The sequence below is a fragment of the Dendropsophus ebraccatus genome, chromosome 3 (genome assembly GCF_027789765.1).
Source record: "Dendropsophus ebraccatus isolate aDenEbr1 chromosome 3, aDenEbr1.pat, whole genome shotgun sequence".
Lineage (NCBI taxonomy): Eukaryota > Metazoa > Chordata > Amphibia > Anura > Hylidae > Dendropsophus > Dendropsophus ebraccatus.
The window spans coordinates 10,114,543-10,131,074 of NC_091456.1; the positions used below are offsets into that span (position 1 = coordinate 10,114,543).

The window sequence follows — 16,532 nt, forward strand, 5'->3', positions numbered from 1 at the left end:
CCACTATATTGTGCATTGTATTGAGGTTTCTTTTGCTCTTCTAACTGCAGCTCCTCCTGCAAAACCAGTAGAAAAGACACCAGAAAAGGCACCGGAGAAGGCCCCTCCTGCAGAAGCACCTGAAGGCTTTGTGGATGATTTTCGAGTAGGAGAGCGTGTGTGGGTTAATGGTAATAAACCTGGGTTCATTCAGTTTCTTGGAGAAACTCAGTTTGCCCCTGGACAGTGGGCAGGGATTGTTTTGGATGAATCAATTGGTAAAAATGATGGATCAGTCGCCGGCGTACGATATTTCCAATGTGAAGCCTTAAGAGGAATTTTTACAAGACCTTCAAAGTTGTCAAGAAAACCTTTGGAGGATGAAAGCAATGGCACACAAACTGCATCAAGAGCTACCTCACCAACCTCAATGTCTTCTACAAACGTTGTCTCTCCCGTGCCAGCTTCTGTGGCAACCCCTCTGAAAAGTACTACGTCTTCTAAGGATTGTAGTACCCCTGCACAATTAAGTAACCTCAGCCGAACCGCAAGTGAATCTATATCAAATCTGTCTGAAACGGGCTCAGTCAAAAAAGGAGAGAGAGAGCTCAAGCTGGGGGATAGAGTTTTGGTAAGTTTCACTTCTAAATTACCTTGACAGGTTTCGTAATAAAGAAATTTAAGTCTGTAGCCTTTTTATGTCGCCTTTTTAACTCATGACACATCCAGTTATATGTATATATTTCTGCCAACGGGTTTCTCAATGCAAAGTTTGAGATTCCTTTTGCTTAAAGGGCTTTCTGGGTAAAATAGACTGATTGGCGGGGTGCTTGCATCTCCACTGATATTCAGCGTTTGTCCTACACAGTGAACTGACTTTCTCTTAGTTCATTGCGTTGCAGTGGCAATGTCTGACTCCAGCTCAGCTCCTATTCACTTGAATGGGACTTGATCTGCAGTTGCACACGGCGACTGCTACACAGTGAACGGAGACCAACTTTCTTCACTGTGTACAGTTGGCGCAGAGCAGCTTATCCTCATCGGTGTTGTGTGTTGGCACCCCACCTAATACTGACTGATCTATTTCGTGGTGAGCTTATCAGTCTATTTTGACTGGGAGACCCCTTTAAATGGTCACTATTTGAAAAAAAAAACACCTTCATTTGATGGCCACAGTGATTCCTAACATTTTGCTAATTTCATTTACCAAAAATTATTCCTTACCCCTGAAAAAACCCCTCAAACTTTATTCACCATGTGTGTCTGTTCCCTGTTATCTGAGTCTGCTGTTTGTTATACTTTGTGTCTAATAATAGAGACAATGACAGAACCCTGAAGGTTAAACCAAGATTTGCCTCTCAATGCCATGTTGCCCTGTGATTGGCCAGAAAACTAATGGAATGGAAAACCAGGTTTGAGTACTGCTGGCAATCAGCCTAGCTATGGTTGCACCTGCTAAAATAATGAGATACTAAGAAATACCCGTACATCATAAAGGGGAGACTTATGGGTTCAATAACAGCAGTGGGAACATTAAAGGGGTTATCCAGTGCCACACAAACATGACCACTTTTGCCCCACTCTTGTCTCTAGGTCAGATGTGGTTTGCAATTTAACTTCATTTACTTCGATAGAACTGAGTTCCACACCCCACCCAATCTAGAGACAAGAGCGGTGCAAAAGTGGCCATGTTTTTGTATCCCTGAGTAACCCCTTTTAAAATCACCTTGTCACTAGAGATGATCTAATGGAGTCTGATCTCTCTGTATTTGATTACCGGTGGCTAAAGAAGTTAGATGCAGCCGTAGGGAGTCTGGGAAAACATGTATGCAACCTAAGGCTGTATTTATGTTTTCCCGGACTTTCTAGGGCTGCATCCAACTACTCCAGCCACCGGTAATCAAATGCTGAATGATTGGACTCAAGGATGCTGCCACCCGCATGAAGTTTTTCTTGTTCCCTGGTATTGAGACATGATGACGCCGGCCCACTCAGCCATTCAGCGATAATAGTAGAATCCCTCCCTACCACTGAAAGGCTAAGTGGGCATCTAAAGACCAGAAAGTGGCCACACACCAGGGGAACTGGAACAGCAGATTGCAGGCGGCAGAGCTTTGAGGTAAGTGGATGTAATTCACCTACCCCCTCCTTGGGCATTGCCAAAAAAGTGGTTTTGGCTGGACAACCCCTTAATAGTCAGATACACCCATTCTGTTTAGGGTGTGTAGGGGGGGAAGTTCAGACACCAAGAGGCATCCATTTTTGCAATGCAATTAGCTTATTTGATACTTTGATACATTCTACTGAGCTCAACAAACTTTAAAATTAGGAGTGAAAATTACTGCATTTAATGTGAATTGGCGATTTTGTTACAATTATAATTCTTGATCTTCTAGAACATTCTTTGACAGTACTGTTGTTTACAATTTGATATCGGCTTGTGTTTTGTCTAGTTACTAGTTCTCACACTCTTTTTAGGTAAGCGGTTCAAAAGCTGGAGTTATACGGTTTCTGGGGGAGACTGATTTTGCCAAAGGAGAATGGTGTGGCGTTGAGCTAGATGAGCCTTTAGGAAAGAACGATGGAGCAGTGGCGGGCACAAGGTAACTTTTTAAAATTGTTGACTTATTTTTTCCCCCCTGTTAATTTTATGCATATATTAAAGGAAACCTCTTAGGAGAAAATGTGAAAATTTGTTATCTTCTCTTTACAATCTCTTTCTATAAACAGGTTTTCTTAGATAGCATAGCTGCTGGCTAATATTTCTCATGGCCATCAATATCAGATGAGTAGGGGGCTGACTCATGATCATACAGCTGATCAGACTGGTTAAGATGCACAATGTACATGGGCGAGCACTGTGGTCTCTTCATATGGCTCTACTAGGCATTGCTTCCACCTAGCTAGAGTCCTGCTCCCTGCTGATGAGGGGCAACACCCCGAAACAGCTATCTGTGGATGGATACATGCCCTTGGTTTTTCCCTTGTCATTACATTGACTTATTGGGCCACTTAATATCGTTGTTTCCATACAGGAGCCACCCCTTGGCTGGGCCCTTTCCAAAGGGATATCTGGCCAGTCCTTTCTTTTGAGACTCTTAAATGAGGCTCCACAGGCTTTTTGATTATTCGTATTTCCCATGAGCAATGTACCTAGGATATCACTGTGTTAATTTCTTTAACCGGCAACTGGCAGTGTTATCATTGGCTGGTCACCTTGAGATCAGTGATCTGTTTCCTTCAGACTGGAAAGAATACCACTTTAATAAATGTAATATAATAATCTTTATAATGCAGTATGATAAATAAATTACTACTTGTACAGAAATCTTGAATATTTTTTTTTTTGTACCGGTTCTCAATATTTTGAAAGAATGTAGCAAGGAAATGATGTACATGGTCATATTTTTTTTATTCTTTATTCAAGGTATTTTCAGTGTCAGCCAAAGTATGGCTTATTTGCACCTGTACATAAGGTTACAAGGATCGGATTCCCATCAACTACCCCGGCTAAAGCTAAAACCGCCGTAAGAAAAGTACCTGCAACACCTGTAACACCAGCATCACTAAAACGCAGTCCGAGTGCATCTTCTATAAGCTCCATGAGCTCAATCTCATCGTCTGTGAGCAACAAACCAAGTCGCTCTGGACTGGTAGGTTTGGAGGAAAGAAGCAAACTTGTTTCTTTGCTAAATATCCCATTAGTGTTGATGCAGTGTTCAGAAAACATCATCACATCCTGTAAACAAAGGGGCGCTCATTATAAAGCATTTCTGTTAACCTTTATTTCTTCCGCTGATCTTTCTAGATCTCAGGTGTCAAACTCAGACCCTCCAGCTGTTGCAAAACTACAGTTCCCATCATGCCTGGTCCAGGCATGATGGGAAGTGTAGTTTTATAACAGCTGTAGGCCTGAGTTTGACACCTGTGTTGTAGGTGCAGACTTTTTTTTTTTTTTATCTTGGGGTCCCCTGATTCTGGTAACCTTACTTTTGTCCTTTCCTTTATACAGTTAACAGAAACCTCTTCAAGATATGCAAGAAAAATATCTGGAACCACAGCTCTCCAGGAGGCCCTAAAGGAGAAGCAGCAACATATAGAACAGCTTCTGGCTGAAAGGGATATGGAGAGGGCTGAAGTTGCTAAAGCCACAAGTCACGTTGGAGAAGTGGAACAGGAGTTAGCTGTGATACGAGATGGACATGACCAGGTATTTTTGATTCTTTTCACATTTTTCAAGAAAGTTTTTGGAGAGTCATTTGAAGGGCTCGGCCTCTTCATATTATTCATCAGTGTAATGTATTAGGAAGAGTTGTCACTGTACATACCCACGCTGTTTGCATTGTACAATTCCTCACCGTGTGCACTTTCCTTCCTTCAAATTCTCTTGTGTTCTGCTTAGCACAAAAAAATTATTTGTGAGGTGTAATTGAAATAAATACGAAAAACTACTGCGATTAATAACTTAAGACACGTCAAGTTATTTTTAGGGTAGACTCACACAGTGGATCCCTTCACTATCATTTTCAATGAGATCACATACTTGCAGCAGGATTGTCATCCTTCTGCTACTATGTAAATGCCGGCCCCCTTACCCCGCCGCCACCCAGAGCATACTGTACCTGGTCCGCTCTCCGGCTGCATCTGAGGCTCCCGGTCCCTGTAGGTCCCGCTCAGCCAATCAGTGCATGGCCCCTCCACAGAAGCTGGGAGCCTCAGATGCAGATGGAGCATGGACCAGGTAAAGTATGCTCCGGGCAGTTTAAGGGGGCCAGCATTTAAATACTTGCAGCAGGATTATAATCCCGCTGCGAGTATGTAATCTCATTGAAAATGACAACAAAGGGATCTGCAGCAGATTTCGCTGCAAATTCGCAGTGTGAAATTCGCTGCAGATCCGTCCTGTGAGTCTATGCTTAATGTTACTTTTTAGCTAATCCTAGGCCAATGTGTATTTCGAATTTGCAGCGAAATCCGCTGCAGATCTCTTAACTTTATTTTCAATGAGATTACATACTCGCAGCGCTATTGTCATCCCTAGCTAAAAATAAATAAAATGCTCCCAAACCTAGCCAGTCTTACCCACCAAGTCCCCCTGGGTATTTTGAACCGTCTCCCGTCTTTCTAGCTGCTTCCGTTACAAAGTTACAGGTTTTTTTTAAAAAGCCGATCTATATCCAACATGGCGCCGGCCAGAAAACTACGTCTCCCATCATGCAATGCTTATGTCTGATTGGTACATGATGTGGCAGAGCTGATATTCACAAGATATAGCAGGACTACTGGGGGCGCTTGTCGCGGGCCAGATGAGTTCCGTGTGCGGGGGGTGCAGCCGCCGGTATGCGCGGGTGAGCGGAGGATGACACGGGTGCCATGCGAGTGGGCCGCGGATTACACCAGCTTACTCCCACCCCTTATGAGTGAGCTCTGGGGCCACACTGTGCGGGTGACAGGGGTGGCTGCTGTTAGAAAGGGAGACAGTGACAGCTGCACTGATCACTGTCTCCCTCTCTTACAGAAGCCATCCCCTGTCAGTGTACTCCATCACTTCGGTTTCGCTGGGATAGAAGCACTAACCCGGCCCATTGAAGAGTTGCAGGACACGTGATGCCGTCTCGGAGGGTGCGGGCCAGGAGCAGGGAGCGTGTCGGGTTGGACTGAGAGCTGATGATTCTATGCAATCCGTGGGGGTGAATGCAGCTAGATAACAGCAAAACTGTGCAGAATCCGTTATAACTTTATATTGGAAAGATGGAAAGCTACGGGTGGGCATTGTATTAATGCAAAAATAATTTTGGGGGGAATACCCCTTTAATGTTAATTTTTAGCTAAACCTAGGCTGGTATGTTGGTTTTTTTTAATTTTTATTTGTTTATGTTATGCATGTAATTTTATTTTTCTGCAGTATGTAATGGAAATGGAGGCTAAAATGGATCAGTTACGTGGTCTGGTAGAAGCAGCAGACCGAGAGAAAGTGGAACTCCTTAACCAACTTGAAGAAGAAAAGAGGTATAATATATAGAGAGGTCTTACAGTGTTAATCTTTTGTTACCAACTAAACATAGAAGTACTTAATATCATGTCTAAATGCTGCTTACTGGAAAAAAAACTTTAACCACCAAGTGGCATGAGGGGAAAGCATGCTGCTATCCAACAAAATTACAGCGAATAAGTCAAATTTTGTAACTGAACAGCCTTTAAAACATGAGCAGCAATCCCCATAATTATGCTGAGAATAAGGTGTCATATTTCCCCCTTTTTAAAGTAAATGTAGTTCTGTTATGTTGTGTATATGCTACGTATTAGATTGTTTATATAAAACATATTTCTTTTTGGAACATTGTGTTGCTTAATCTGTGTCTTAGCTATGGTTAGTCTGCCAGTAATACTTAAAGGGGTTGTCTCATAATTAAAAGTACAGTGTTTGGCTATCTCTGGGGCTCCAATAGTGAATGAATCAAGCAACAATACACATGTGCATCCTGCTGCTTCATTCTGATAGACTTGGTATCCTGTTCTTAAGACCCCGACAATAAGATAGCTGTCCCCTGTCCTCAGGATAACTTGTAATTGTGTCTAACCACTTTAATAGCTTTAGACAAACAATTAGACAAAATAATCACCGCATTGGGAATGCCTACTCTGTAATGAACTGGTCATGTTTTTGGACAGTCTTGGTTTGTAGTTGTCTCTTCAGAAGACTTTCTCCCACGTGTCCAAGGTCTGATGTTTTCTTTTGCTAATGCAAGCTGCATCAGTGTCTTAAAGGGATGTTTCCATCTTGGTTAAACATGGCTTGCAGTAGCCATAGGTGAAATTTGTGTAACTCCTATTGACTTTATTGGAAGTTGTGCACACGGCATAGCTCCTAGATCTATGTTGTTCATGTAACTTAAGTTAAAGGATCAAAGGGAGTTATAACTCTTTTACATAAACTAAAGTTAAAGTGGTATTGCCCCTCCCTTTCCATATCAGAAGTTCCCAGCACCATTCTTAAGCCTATATTCTGGACATTTTTATATCTTACTGTACAAAGGATTTCTTTGTGGTCTCTTCCCTCAGAAATGCATGTTATTGTTGGTGGTCTATACCATAAGGGCAGGGCTTAACAGCTGTGGAACCCCTTATCTCTGCCCCGTAGTCCCCTCCCTGACATCATAGGCATACAATCCCTGCCCCCTACGCAGCAGCATCAAAATGGGCCAACCTAAAGGCATAGTCCCTGTCTTCTCTGGGACAGCTGGATTAGAGGGGACGGGGCCTAGACCTCTAGGTTTCCCAGTTCCAATTGGGGGGGGGGGAAATGGGTGGTCTAGACTGTGACGTCACCCCGGGGGCAAGGCCAATGACACAGATGTGGGCAGAGATATGAGGTTTCACCACCGTTAAGCCCTGCTCCTACGGCACTATCCACCAACAATAACATGCGTTTACGAGGATAGAGACCACAAAGAAATTCTTTATACAGCAAGATATGAAATGTCCACAATTTAAGCTTAAAAATTGTGCTGAAAACTTATATTGAAACCCCCTTGACACTATCACTTTAAAGGGGCATTTAGCGCTACAGTAACATGGCCACAGCACCAGTTCTTGATTCCAGTTCAGGTGCGGTTTGCAATTAAGCTCCATTCACTTCAATTAAACAGTTACAAAACCTGCACCCAAACTGGAGACGAATGGTCTTGTCTCTGGAAGAAAGTGGCCATGTTTTTGTACAAGAGTTACATTTTTTAAATTTACTAAATTTGTATAAATTTTCCGGCAGTTTTTTTTTATTTTTCTGGAATACCTGTGTAACCCTATTTTTGATTTACATTAGATTTTATTCTGTGCCTGAAGCTAAATATAGATTTGTTTAGTAACTGTAATAGGCCTTCATTTTGAAACTCCCACAAATGTAGATTTTTTTCCAGGAAAGTTGAAGATCTCCAGTTCCGTGTTGAAGAAGAGTCCATTACCAAGGGGGATTTAGAGGTAAAAGAGAGAATTTTTTTTGTTTTTATTTCTTTTTACACATAGCAATTTTACTGTTTTGCACCATGACACGAATACAGAGCATGTGAAGCAGATTGTGCTACAGAAAGCACGATAGTTAGTAAACACGTTTTCCCAATTGGAGCAGCCCAGACATTCCAAACATAAACCCAATAGTTCCATCATCTTTACTGGTTGGTAATGCCTCTTGCTTGCTGTTGCTTTTTCACAATCTGAAATCAAACTCAATAAAAACTTTTGATGCTTTGCAAAACTGGTGGTGAACTAAAGGGGGTTCTTTTCAGATAACCCCCCTGCCCCCCCATTTATATTTGCTGACTTTCAAGTCATCTCCAGTTTTCTAAACATGAATACGGCATTGAATCTGAAAATTTTTACAGTTTTTCTTTCTATTTTTGCTTTCTTTGAGAAACGCTAATTTAGTCAATCAACGTCAGTTAAATGTAGACTTGCTATCATATGCTAAATTAGCCAGTTTTTATTATAAAACTGTTTATGACCATATGTATTGCTTGTATTGATTAATTCCATAAAGTTACATTTCAACATTTTAAGTTCACATTATTATTTTTCCTTTTTTACATGTTTAAAATCATATGTATTATGTTTTTCCCCCCTTTTAATTGTTTTCACTATCCAGTTAAGTGAACTAGGGGACAGGACTAGAAATAAATTGTGAACAAATTCATCAAACTTTCGGTCAGAGCAAGTAAACCGAGGAAGACTATCTTACAAATAAAAACCTTACACACTAATAACCACTTTTAAAACTCAAGCTTTAATTCATTGGTGCATGCTGCTTTTGAGGTCTTGTTAATATACTAAGTTATACTACAAAAAAAACTTGTTCTAGTGCTGTGCATTTGAATATTTACCGGAAAAAGTTTAGAAATATACCCTTAATCCTCAGATTAATATATATATTAACAATAGCAATGTGGTACAAGTACACCAACTAAAGTAAAATCTTTTCCACTTATCGCTGTACACATTTTGAAAAATTTAAACCTTATTATGACCTTTGTAGAATTTAATACATGGAAATGTTAATTGCCGTTGGTTACCTTTATAAATACAGTGCCTGTAAGGGGGGGAGAACATAATAATCAATTCTTCTGGGGACAGCCCGCTCAGCCATGAAGTGACTGCAGTATTGTTTTTTTTTCCCGCACTCCCCCGCCCGCCCTGGATGTTTTCTTTTGGCCAGACTTCTCATTTAAGCCAACTCATTTACCATTGTAGACTGACTTTAAAACTTTTGGCACTGAGATGCACACAAGAGTGACAAATTTATTTCTTAGGTTTATTTTTTCAGCTAAACACAGCAACAACAACACTAACCTCATATCTATTTTTCTTTAAAATAACCAGACACTGTTTTAGAATTACCCCACTAGAAATGTAACCATTGCACTTCAATGACTTAAAACTGACCTGTCGGCAGCAAATCAGGGGTGTAAATGAACCCATGGCTAAATAGAGCTCCTCATTGGGATCCTAGGTGTATTTTTTTAAGGCTTTTTCAGTGCTGAAATATAAGTCTTTTTGGTAATGCGTGAATGAGGCGCAAAAGTTAGTTCAGCAGGCCCTTCTCATTTTCCTACTTATTGATGTGCTTTGAAACTTTTGAAATTCTAAAACTTAAGCTGTTTCGTTTAAGCAACTGTATCAGGTCCAGTACTATATTAAAATTAGTTGCCACAACTATGACCTTAAAGGGAACCAATCAGCACAATTGTGCCAATATGGCTCCCAGCAGCACAGTATAGCTCAACTGAAGCTTGCAGAGCATATACCAGCCACTGTAGTAGCTTTGTAAAAGGGAAAAAGATGTTTTATTATGCCGGGAGAGGGGCAGCAACTAGTCATCTAGGCAGGGAGCTGCTCTCTGCCTGTCAGCATGCAGGTCGGGGATGATCGGCAGGCAGAGAGGCCACTAATGGGTCTTTCTGCCTGTCATTCGTCCCCGCAGTGCACTCTGATAGGCAGAGAGCTGTGACCTGTCACGGGCAGCTCTCTGCCCAGATGACTAGTTTGTGCCCCTTGCGTGGCATAATAAAACATCTTTTTCCCCTTTGTAAAACTACTACTTCAGCCTTGTCTGGTACACTCTGCGGGCTGCACATTAGATTTATACTGTACTGCAGGGAACCCTAACGGCACAGTGGAGCCTATTGGATCCCTTTAATAAATTCCCACTTAATGTCCAGCAGCTGCTCCTCTGCATGTGTCTACAGCGGAAGGTCTTATGCCATATGCCCAAGATGTATTAATTTTTCTGCCAGAAAGATATATTCATAGGTTTCCTATAAAACCTCTAAACAGTTGCATACTGACCCCAAATTAAAAATAAAAAGTTTAAATCAATAAAGGCTTTAATCCTTAAAACAAAAATGTTAACTTTCTAAATTACACTAATGCATTTATTTTCTGGAAAACCGTAATTCTACTTGCTGCATGCCCCTATCTTACATTTCTACTTATTGCCTTTCTTTTTTTTTTTTTTTTTCTGTCTTTCACCATCAATTTCTTCCCACTTTCTCGTCAATTGCCATCACCCAAGCATCATCTAGTCATCCCCTTCTCTTATGTTTCCCACTGCATCTTTGCTCTTCAATGGTCCGATGGTGCCGGAGCACGGCCTGCATGTGGCTCCTTCCTTTCGTGCTGGCATGTGATGGTGGCACTGTTGTGTTCTCTTCCTCTCCCTTTTTACTAACAGACGCAGACCAAACTGGAGCATGCCCGCATTAAGGAGCTTGAACAGAGCCTGCTCTTTGAAAAGACCAAAGCTGACAAACTTCAAAGAGAGTTAGAAGATACTAGGGTAATGGTTTTCAATATTTCCTGGAAACTCTCCCAGTACTCTTTATTAGCTGTGTCCATCTACAGTACAAACTGTGAGTGAAAAGAAACAGTTTTAGCTTTTGGTCTTCTGGTGTTTCTACATAATGCGAGTAAAACTTGTATCCTTACCTTCGGGTCTCCGCATAGTACAGGGTAGTTAACACGAGTTTCATTACTAAATTACTTTACCAACAAAAAAATTATAATGGCATCCATGTCATACCTGTAATCTCTCATTACGTCCTATTAACTATGTGTTATAGTTTCTCATTAAATTAATGTATTCTGTAGCGAGCAGCTTTAGAAGCTGAGTAAAATACAGTGGAACCTCAGTTCTCAAACTTAATGGGTTCTGGAAGGCAGTTTGAGAACCAAGCAGTGTCTTTCCATAGGAAATAATGTAATTTTTTTAAATTGGTTCCTGCAGCCACCAATAAATACCTACTGTACCCATATATTACATTGAAAAGGGCCTGGTTTAATCTCTACAGTACATTACAGAACAGCACTATACTGTACAGGACATACAGAACAGCACTATACTGTATAGGACATTATACACAAGAAACATTCAACAAAACCAGAAATTATAGTACAGTAGTCACCAACTCCTGACTCATCCTTTACTGCATAGTCCCCCCATCCCAGCACTATAACATATGGGAGATGGTGGTGCACTGACTGTACTACTACTGTACTGTATATACACTCCAGCAGTCTTATACAGCACTATATACAGTACTACTGTACTGTATATGCACACCAGCAATCCTATACAGTACAGGATGGGAGATGGTGGTGCACTGACTGTACTACTACTGTACTGTATATACACTCCAGCAGTCTTATACAGCACTATATACAGTACTACTGTACTGTATATGCACACCAGCAATCCTATACAGTACAGGACGGGAGATGGTGGTGCACTGACTGTACTACTACTGTACTGTATATGCACTCCAGCAGTCTTTTTTTTTATATAACTGTATTTTTATTGAAAAGATTTTGCAAATTTTTAGCAAAGACATAACAAAGGAATACAAAACATGTATAGAATACTATACAAAACAATAGGACAATGGGGTATCAGTAGTAGAAAACATATCAGGCACGGGTATAAGGTAACAGTGGTAACAATTAGCTCTGACATGATCATAATGGTACAGCGTATTTCTACAGAGAAAGGTAGCATATGAGGATAATGCAACAGCTGTCAGCAGAGGAAAAATTACTGTTACTCATGGCCCAGGTATGGGATTATATCCTAACTGTAGCCCAATAATGAAACCCTTTGACACACATACAACACAGATAGACTGACACAGGACTCAATACAAAGGAGGTGAGGAAAGGGACGGGAGGGGAGGTGGGGGAGACGGGGAGACTAGGGTCTACTGCCAGAAGAGGAGGTCATATCAAAGGTATCCCACGGAAGCCATACGGATTCAAATTTATCAATGGCATTATTAAGGGAAGCAGTAAGCTTTTCACTCCAGCAGTCTTATACAGTACTGTACTGTATGTGAAGCCTCACCAGTGCTAAACTCACCAAGTTCAACCCACCATCCACGTTCAGATACCGAGTACTTCAAGACTGGCTGCCCGAAAATTGTTTGAGAACCGAGAAAGAGTTTGAGAACCAAAGCAAACTTTCCTTGAAAATACAGTTTAAGTTCCGAGCAGTTTGAGAACCGAGGTACCACTGTACTATGAAACATCACATTTGTAATTCAGTTACAATTTGAGATCATTTAGTTCTAATATAAAAATTTGTTAAAAAAATTAAAATTAATATACATTTTTTATGCCACAAATTGATAGGGTTTATTTAATGCGGAAGTCCCACGGAAGTACAAAACTGCAGGCAAACTGGTGGGGGCATTAAAATAATAAACAACTGAACTTACCCGCTCCTGGGTCCCGTTTACATCAGCCGGTGACTTGCAGCTTTGCTAAGCAATGTCACATCCCCAACTGATTGCCTGCCCAGCCAATCAGTGACTGGGGCGGGACACTGCACCTGTCACCGACTGGCTGAGCAGGCAGTCGCTCAGCCAGACCTTAACATTTCAGCTGGAGAAGCTGGGTACGTTACGTACCTGGTTTCATACTGAAGATGACATCCCTCTGTGAATAGGACTCGGGAGCAGCACGTCAGAGGCATGGGATTGATGAGTTCAGTTGTTTATCATTTTCCTGCCTCCACCAGTCTGTCAGCAGTTTTTGTACTTGCCTGGGAAGTGAATCTGTAATCCCCTGACTGATTACCAAGATGACGGCACCGCTGGATAGACATTGGTGAAAGCACTCACAACATACCATTTTTGCCAGTGTCTGTATTTTTATATAAAAAAAAAAATTATTATTTTTCTGGGAATGGTGTCAAAGAGGTGGAGCCTATTATTCCCTTGGCCCTAGAACTGCTACACCTCACTGTCCAGTATGCAGCACGTGTATGTAGCTGGTTACGAATGGGGCAGGCAATACAGCGGCGCTATGGCCTAGGAAACAATAGGCTCCGCCTCTTTGACACCATTCACAGCCCAAATATAGTTTTTACTTTTTTTTATAAAAATATAAACTCATTCTACCATCAAAGGTATGTTCTGAACGTTTTCATATCTATCCAGCAGTGCCATCTGCTCAGGAGGCAATCGGGGGCACAGATTCACTTTAACGTGAGGGATAGTTTAGTGCCAATCTATTAGTTGCTTATTATACATGAAGGCAATGAGGGTCATAGCTTAACTCTATACTAGTATATGCAATCCAGTGTGTGCTTCTTTACTTGCTACGCTTCGCTTGTAAATATTCTGACTATTGTGCCTTCTCACCCCGATAGTTGGATGCAGCCCATATGTTTTTTTTAATCATTTAGTAACCTGTGATGGTATAATTTGGCTTGTAAGCACCTTCATTATGGTGCAGAGATCAACTTGCTAGATTTACTTGCTGTTCATTCTGAATTAGGGAATGTTGGTAAGGTAACTATCGTTCTTATATTTGTGATTCCCATTGGGGCTTGATCAGTAAACCATTTGCCTTAGTGTTCTTACTGCATTAAGGTGGTTATTTTAGATACGGTCAGTGTTATTGTGCTGACTTGCGGAGATTTTCTGATAGGTTGCAGATGCTTCTGACAAGCGTCACACATGGGCATTTCACCTACTCACAATATGGAAAGTGCTCGATTGGATGATGCAGAAGTCCTATATAAATTTTTTTTTTTTTTTGTTGAAATGCCCATGTAACCTAAAGTAATCTAAGGAAATCTGACAACACAAACTGCTGGGGATTTAACTAGTACCTCTGGTCATGGGGAAGAAGAAACTCTGACATTTCTTGTTATTTACAGGCCAAAACAAGGCCAGATTCCTTAAAAGTAAGTATCGGGGGTTCCGTTGGTGTCTTTGTTTGCTGGAACTGGAAACGTTGCTTGCGGTGGTAGGATATGCACTAATACTTTATATTTTAACAACCTTGCATTGTTTATAAGGGCAGAACTATTAATGATGCATGCAAATGTCTGGTCAATACTAATGAAGTTCTGGACAGAGGACGATTGTAGTATTTCAGAGGGGTTTGCTCAGTGCATCGATGCACATATCTGCTGCTTTCAGGGCATCATGTCGGGGTCTCAGACTCGTGTTTGGAATAAAATGCTGTTACTTGCGGTGTATCAGTGTAGTCTGTGGGGATTGGCAGTATGTGTTTACAGGTGTGATTAACATTGAGTTTGCTTTTGTTATGGATGGGTTATGATAAAGCTGGAAGGGGTGCACTTTTCTGTGGTCAGGCTTGGTGAATTGTATAGAAATGTCAGTTTCCGGAAAGGTGTCTTTGCTTTCCTTTTTATAGGTTTTTAGTTCCGTAAACTGGAGCAATATGTGATATGAGCTAATGGTGAAAATTTTAATCGCATGGACTTATTGGTGGGGGGTAGTTTTTTTTTTTTTTTTCTTTGCTTAGTAGTTAGGGGTTATCTAAGATGATAAGTATAATAAAAGTTCATTCTAGGGACACTCACCATCGGGTTTTATAAATTTTTCTTGTAGAAAAAAAGTTCATCTGAAAAATATACAACAGCAACAGAACGTTTCGGCGTCAAGGCTTGACGCCGAAACGTCCTGTTGCCGTTGTTTATTTTTCTCTACAATAAAAATTTATGAAGCATGATGGCAAGTTCCAAGAATGAACTTTTATAATACTGTTGGAATTTTTTTCTCACTACGAGCACCACCCTAGACACAGAAGTGCCGTCTAAAAAGACTTTATCTAAAATAAGAAGAACATAGCTGTTTCCTTCCAGAAACAGCGCCACACCTGTCTTCATTTCATATTACAGCTTTGCTCCATTCACTTTAATGGAATTGAGCTGATACCACACACAACTTGAGAATGGATGAGGCGCTGTTTTTGGAAAGAGAGCAGCTATGTTCTAATGCTGGATAAGTATAATATGTTTGTCTTTTTCTTTAGAAGCCTGTGCCCTTCTGCAGTTGATATGTTCTTGTATTTTTTTTGTTGTCTTTCCTAAACCGGTTTATGGTCACAGGTGGCGACTGTTTCCGAAAAATCCCGCATTATGGAACTAGAAAAAGATTTGGCTCTGAAGACAAAGGAAGTCTCAGAAATGCGTCAGAAGCTTGTAGAATCTAGCAAACAGTCTAGCGATGTGGACGCATCCCTGTCACTGTTGCAGGAAATCAGTACTTTGCAAGAAAACATATCAACGCTTAGTAAGAAGCACGAGCAAGAAATGCAGTCGCTGAAAGGTAAGCTTGAAAGTACCGAGGGCGATTACAAGAAAGAGTTGGCATCACTGAAAGCATCGGTGGAAAAGCTATCCAAAGAGAATGAAACTTTGAAAGTAAAGCTCGGCCATGCCAACAAAGAGAATTCGGATGTAATAGAACTTTGGAAATCTAAACTGGACTCAGCAATCAGTTCACATCAGCAAACGATGGAAGAGCTGACCGTTTCCGTCAGTAAAGGCGCAAATACAGAAACGTCCGCACTGATTGAACTAAAGGCCCACATTGAGCACCTTAAGTTAGAACATCAAAAAGAGACAGAGTTTTTGAAATCTAAGCAAGAAGCCGAACAGGCTGATCATTTAAAAGAAATAGAAGTATTGAAGTCCAAACTGCAAGCCTATTCTGAAGAGAGAGAGTCGGAGCTCGAAACACTAAAGTCTAAACTGGACGCTGCAGAGGAGCAACACTTAATAGAAATGGAGGACACGTTAAATAAGCTCCATGATGCTGAAATAAAGGTAAAAGAGCTGGAAGTGTTGCAAGCCCAGTGTACAAAACAAAGTGCTTCAATTGATAGGTTAATGTCCCAAGTAAAGGAGGCAGATGAGAGGCTGGCCAATATTGATACTGTGAGGAAAGCAGAATCTGAATTTAACTTGGAGATTGAGAAGCTTAAGGAGAGACTTGAGGCAGCTGAAGGGCAAGTTAAAAACCTTGAGCATGAAAAGCTCGCAGAAAGTAATAAGGTTTGTACCATACATCATCCTTAAGTTGTGTTTTTTTATTTAATTATTTTGTAATTCTTTATTTTATGTTGTATTATATTTTATTTCCTCATTTATAGTAATAGCCTATTACCCACAACATTAAATTGTCCCTGTTATTTAAAAAATAAGAATTTTGATGTGACAATCATGTAAAAAGTTATGGTTGGGCAGGGTTCGGATG

At 40.8% G+C, this 16,532-nt stretch overlaps 1 protein-coding gene across 4 annotated transcripts in view; it reads left to right on the top strand.

Annotated features, from left to right (window-relative positions):
- The window catches only part of CLIP1 (CAP-Gly domain containing linker protein 1), an 84,232-nt gene that overhangs the window by 12,388 nt on the left and 55,312 nt on the right, over positions 1-16,532 (top strand). For 2 of the 4 annotated variants that reach the window (XM_069960873.1, XM_069960874.1), the window contains exons 3-10: positions 51-610; positions 2,458-2,582; positions 3,407-3,632; positions 3,992-4,189; positions 5,885-5,988; positions 7,896-7,956; positions 10,700-10,804; positions 15,383-16,330. In XM_069960873.1, the coding sequence (XP_069816974.1) occupies positions 51-610; positions 2,458-2,582; positions 3,407-3,632; positions 3,992-4,189; positions 5,885-5,988; positions 7,896-7,956; positions 10,700-10,804; positions 15,383-16,330 (2,327 nt within the window). Of the gene's footprint in view, positions 1-50; positions 611-2,457; positions 2,583-3,406; positions 3,633-3,991; positions 4,190-5,884; positions 5,989-7,895; positions 7,957-10,699; positions 10,805-14,182; positions 14,210-15,382; positions 16,331-16,532 lie in introns of all 4 variants that reach the window. The other 2 variants (XM_069960875.1, XM_069960876.1) reach the window with 2 other exon arrangements.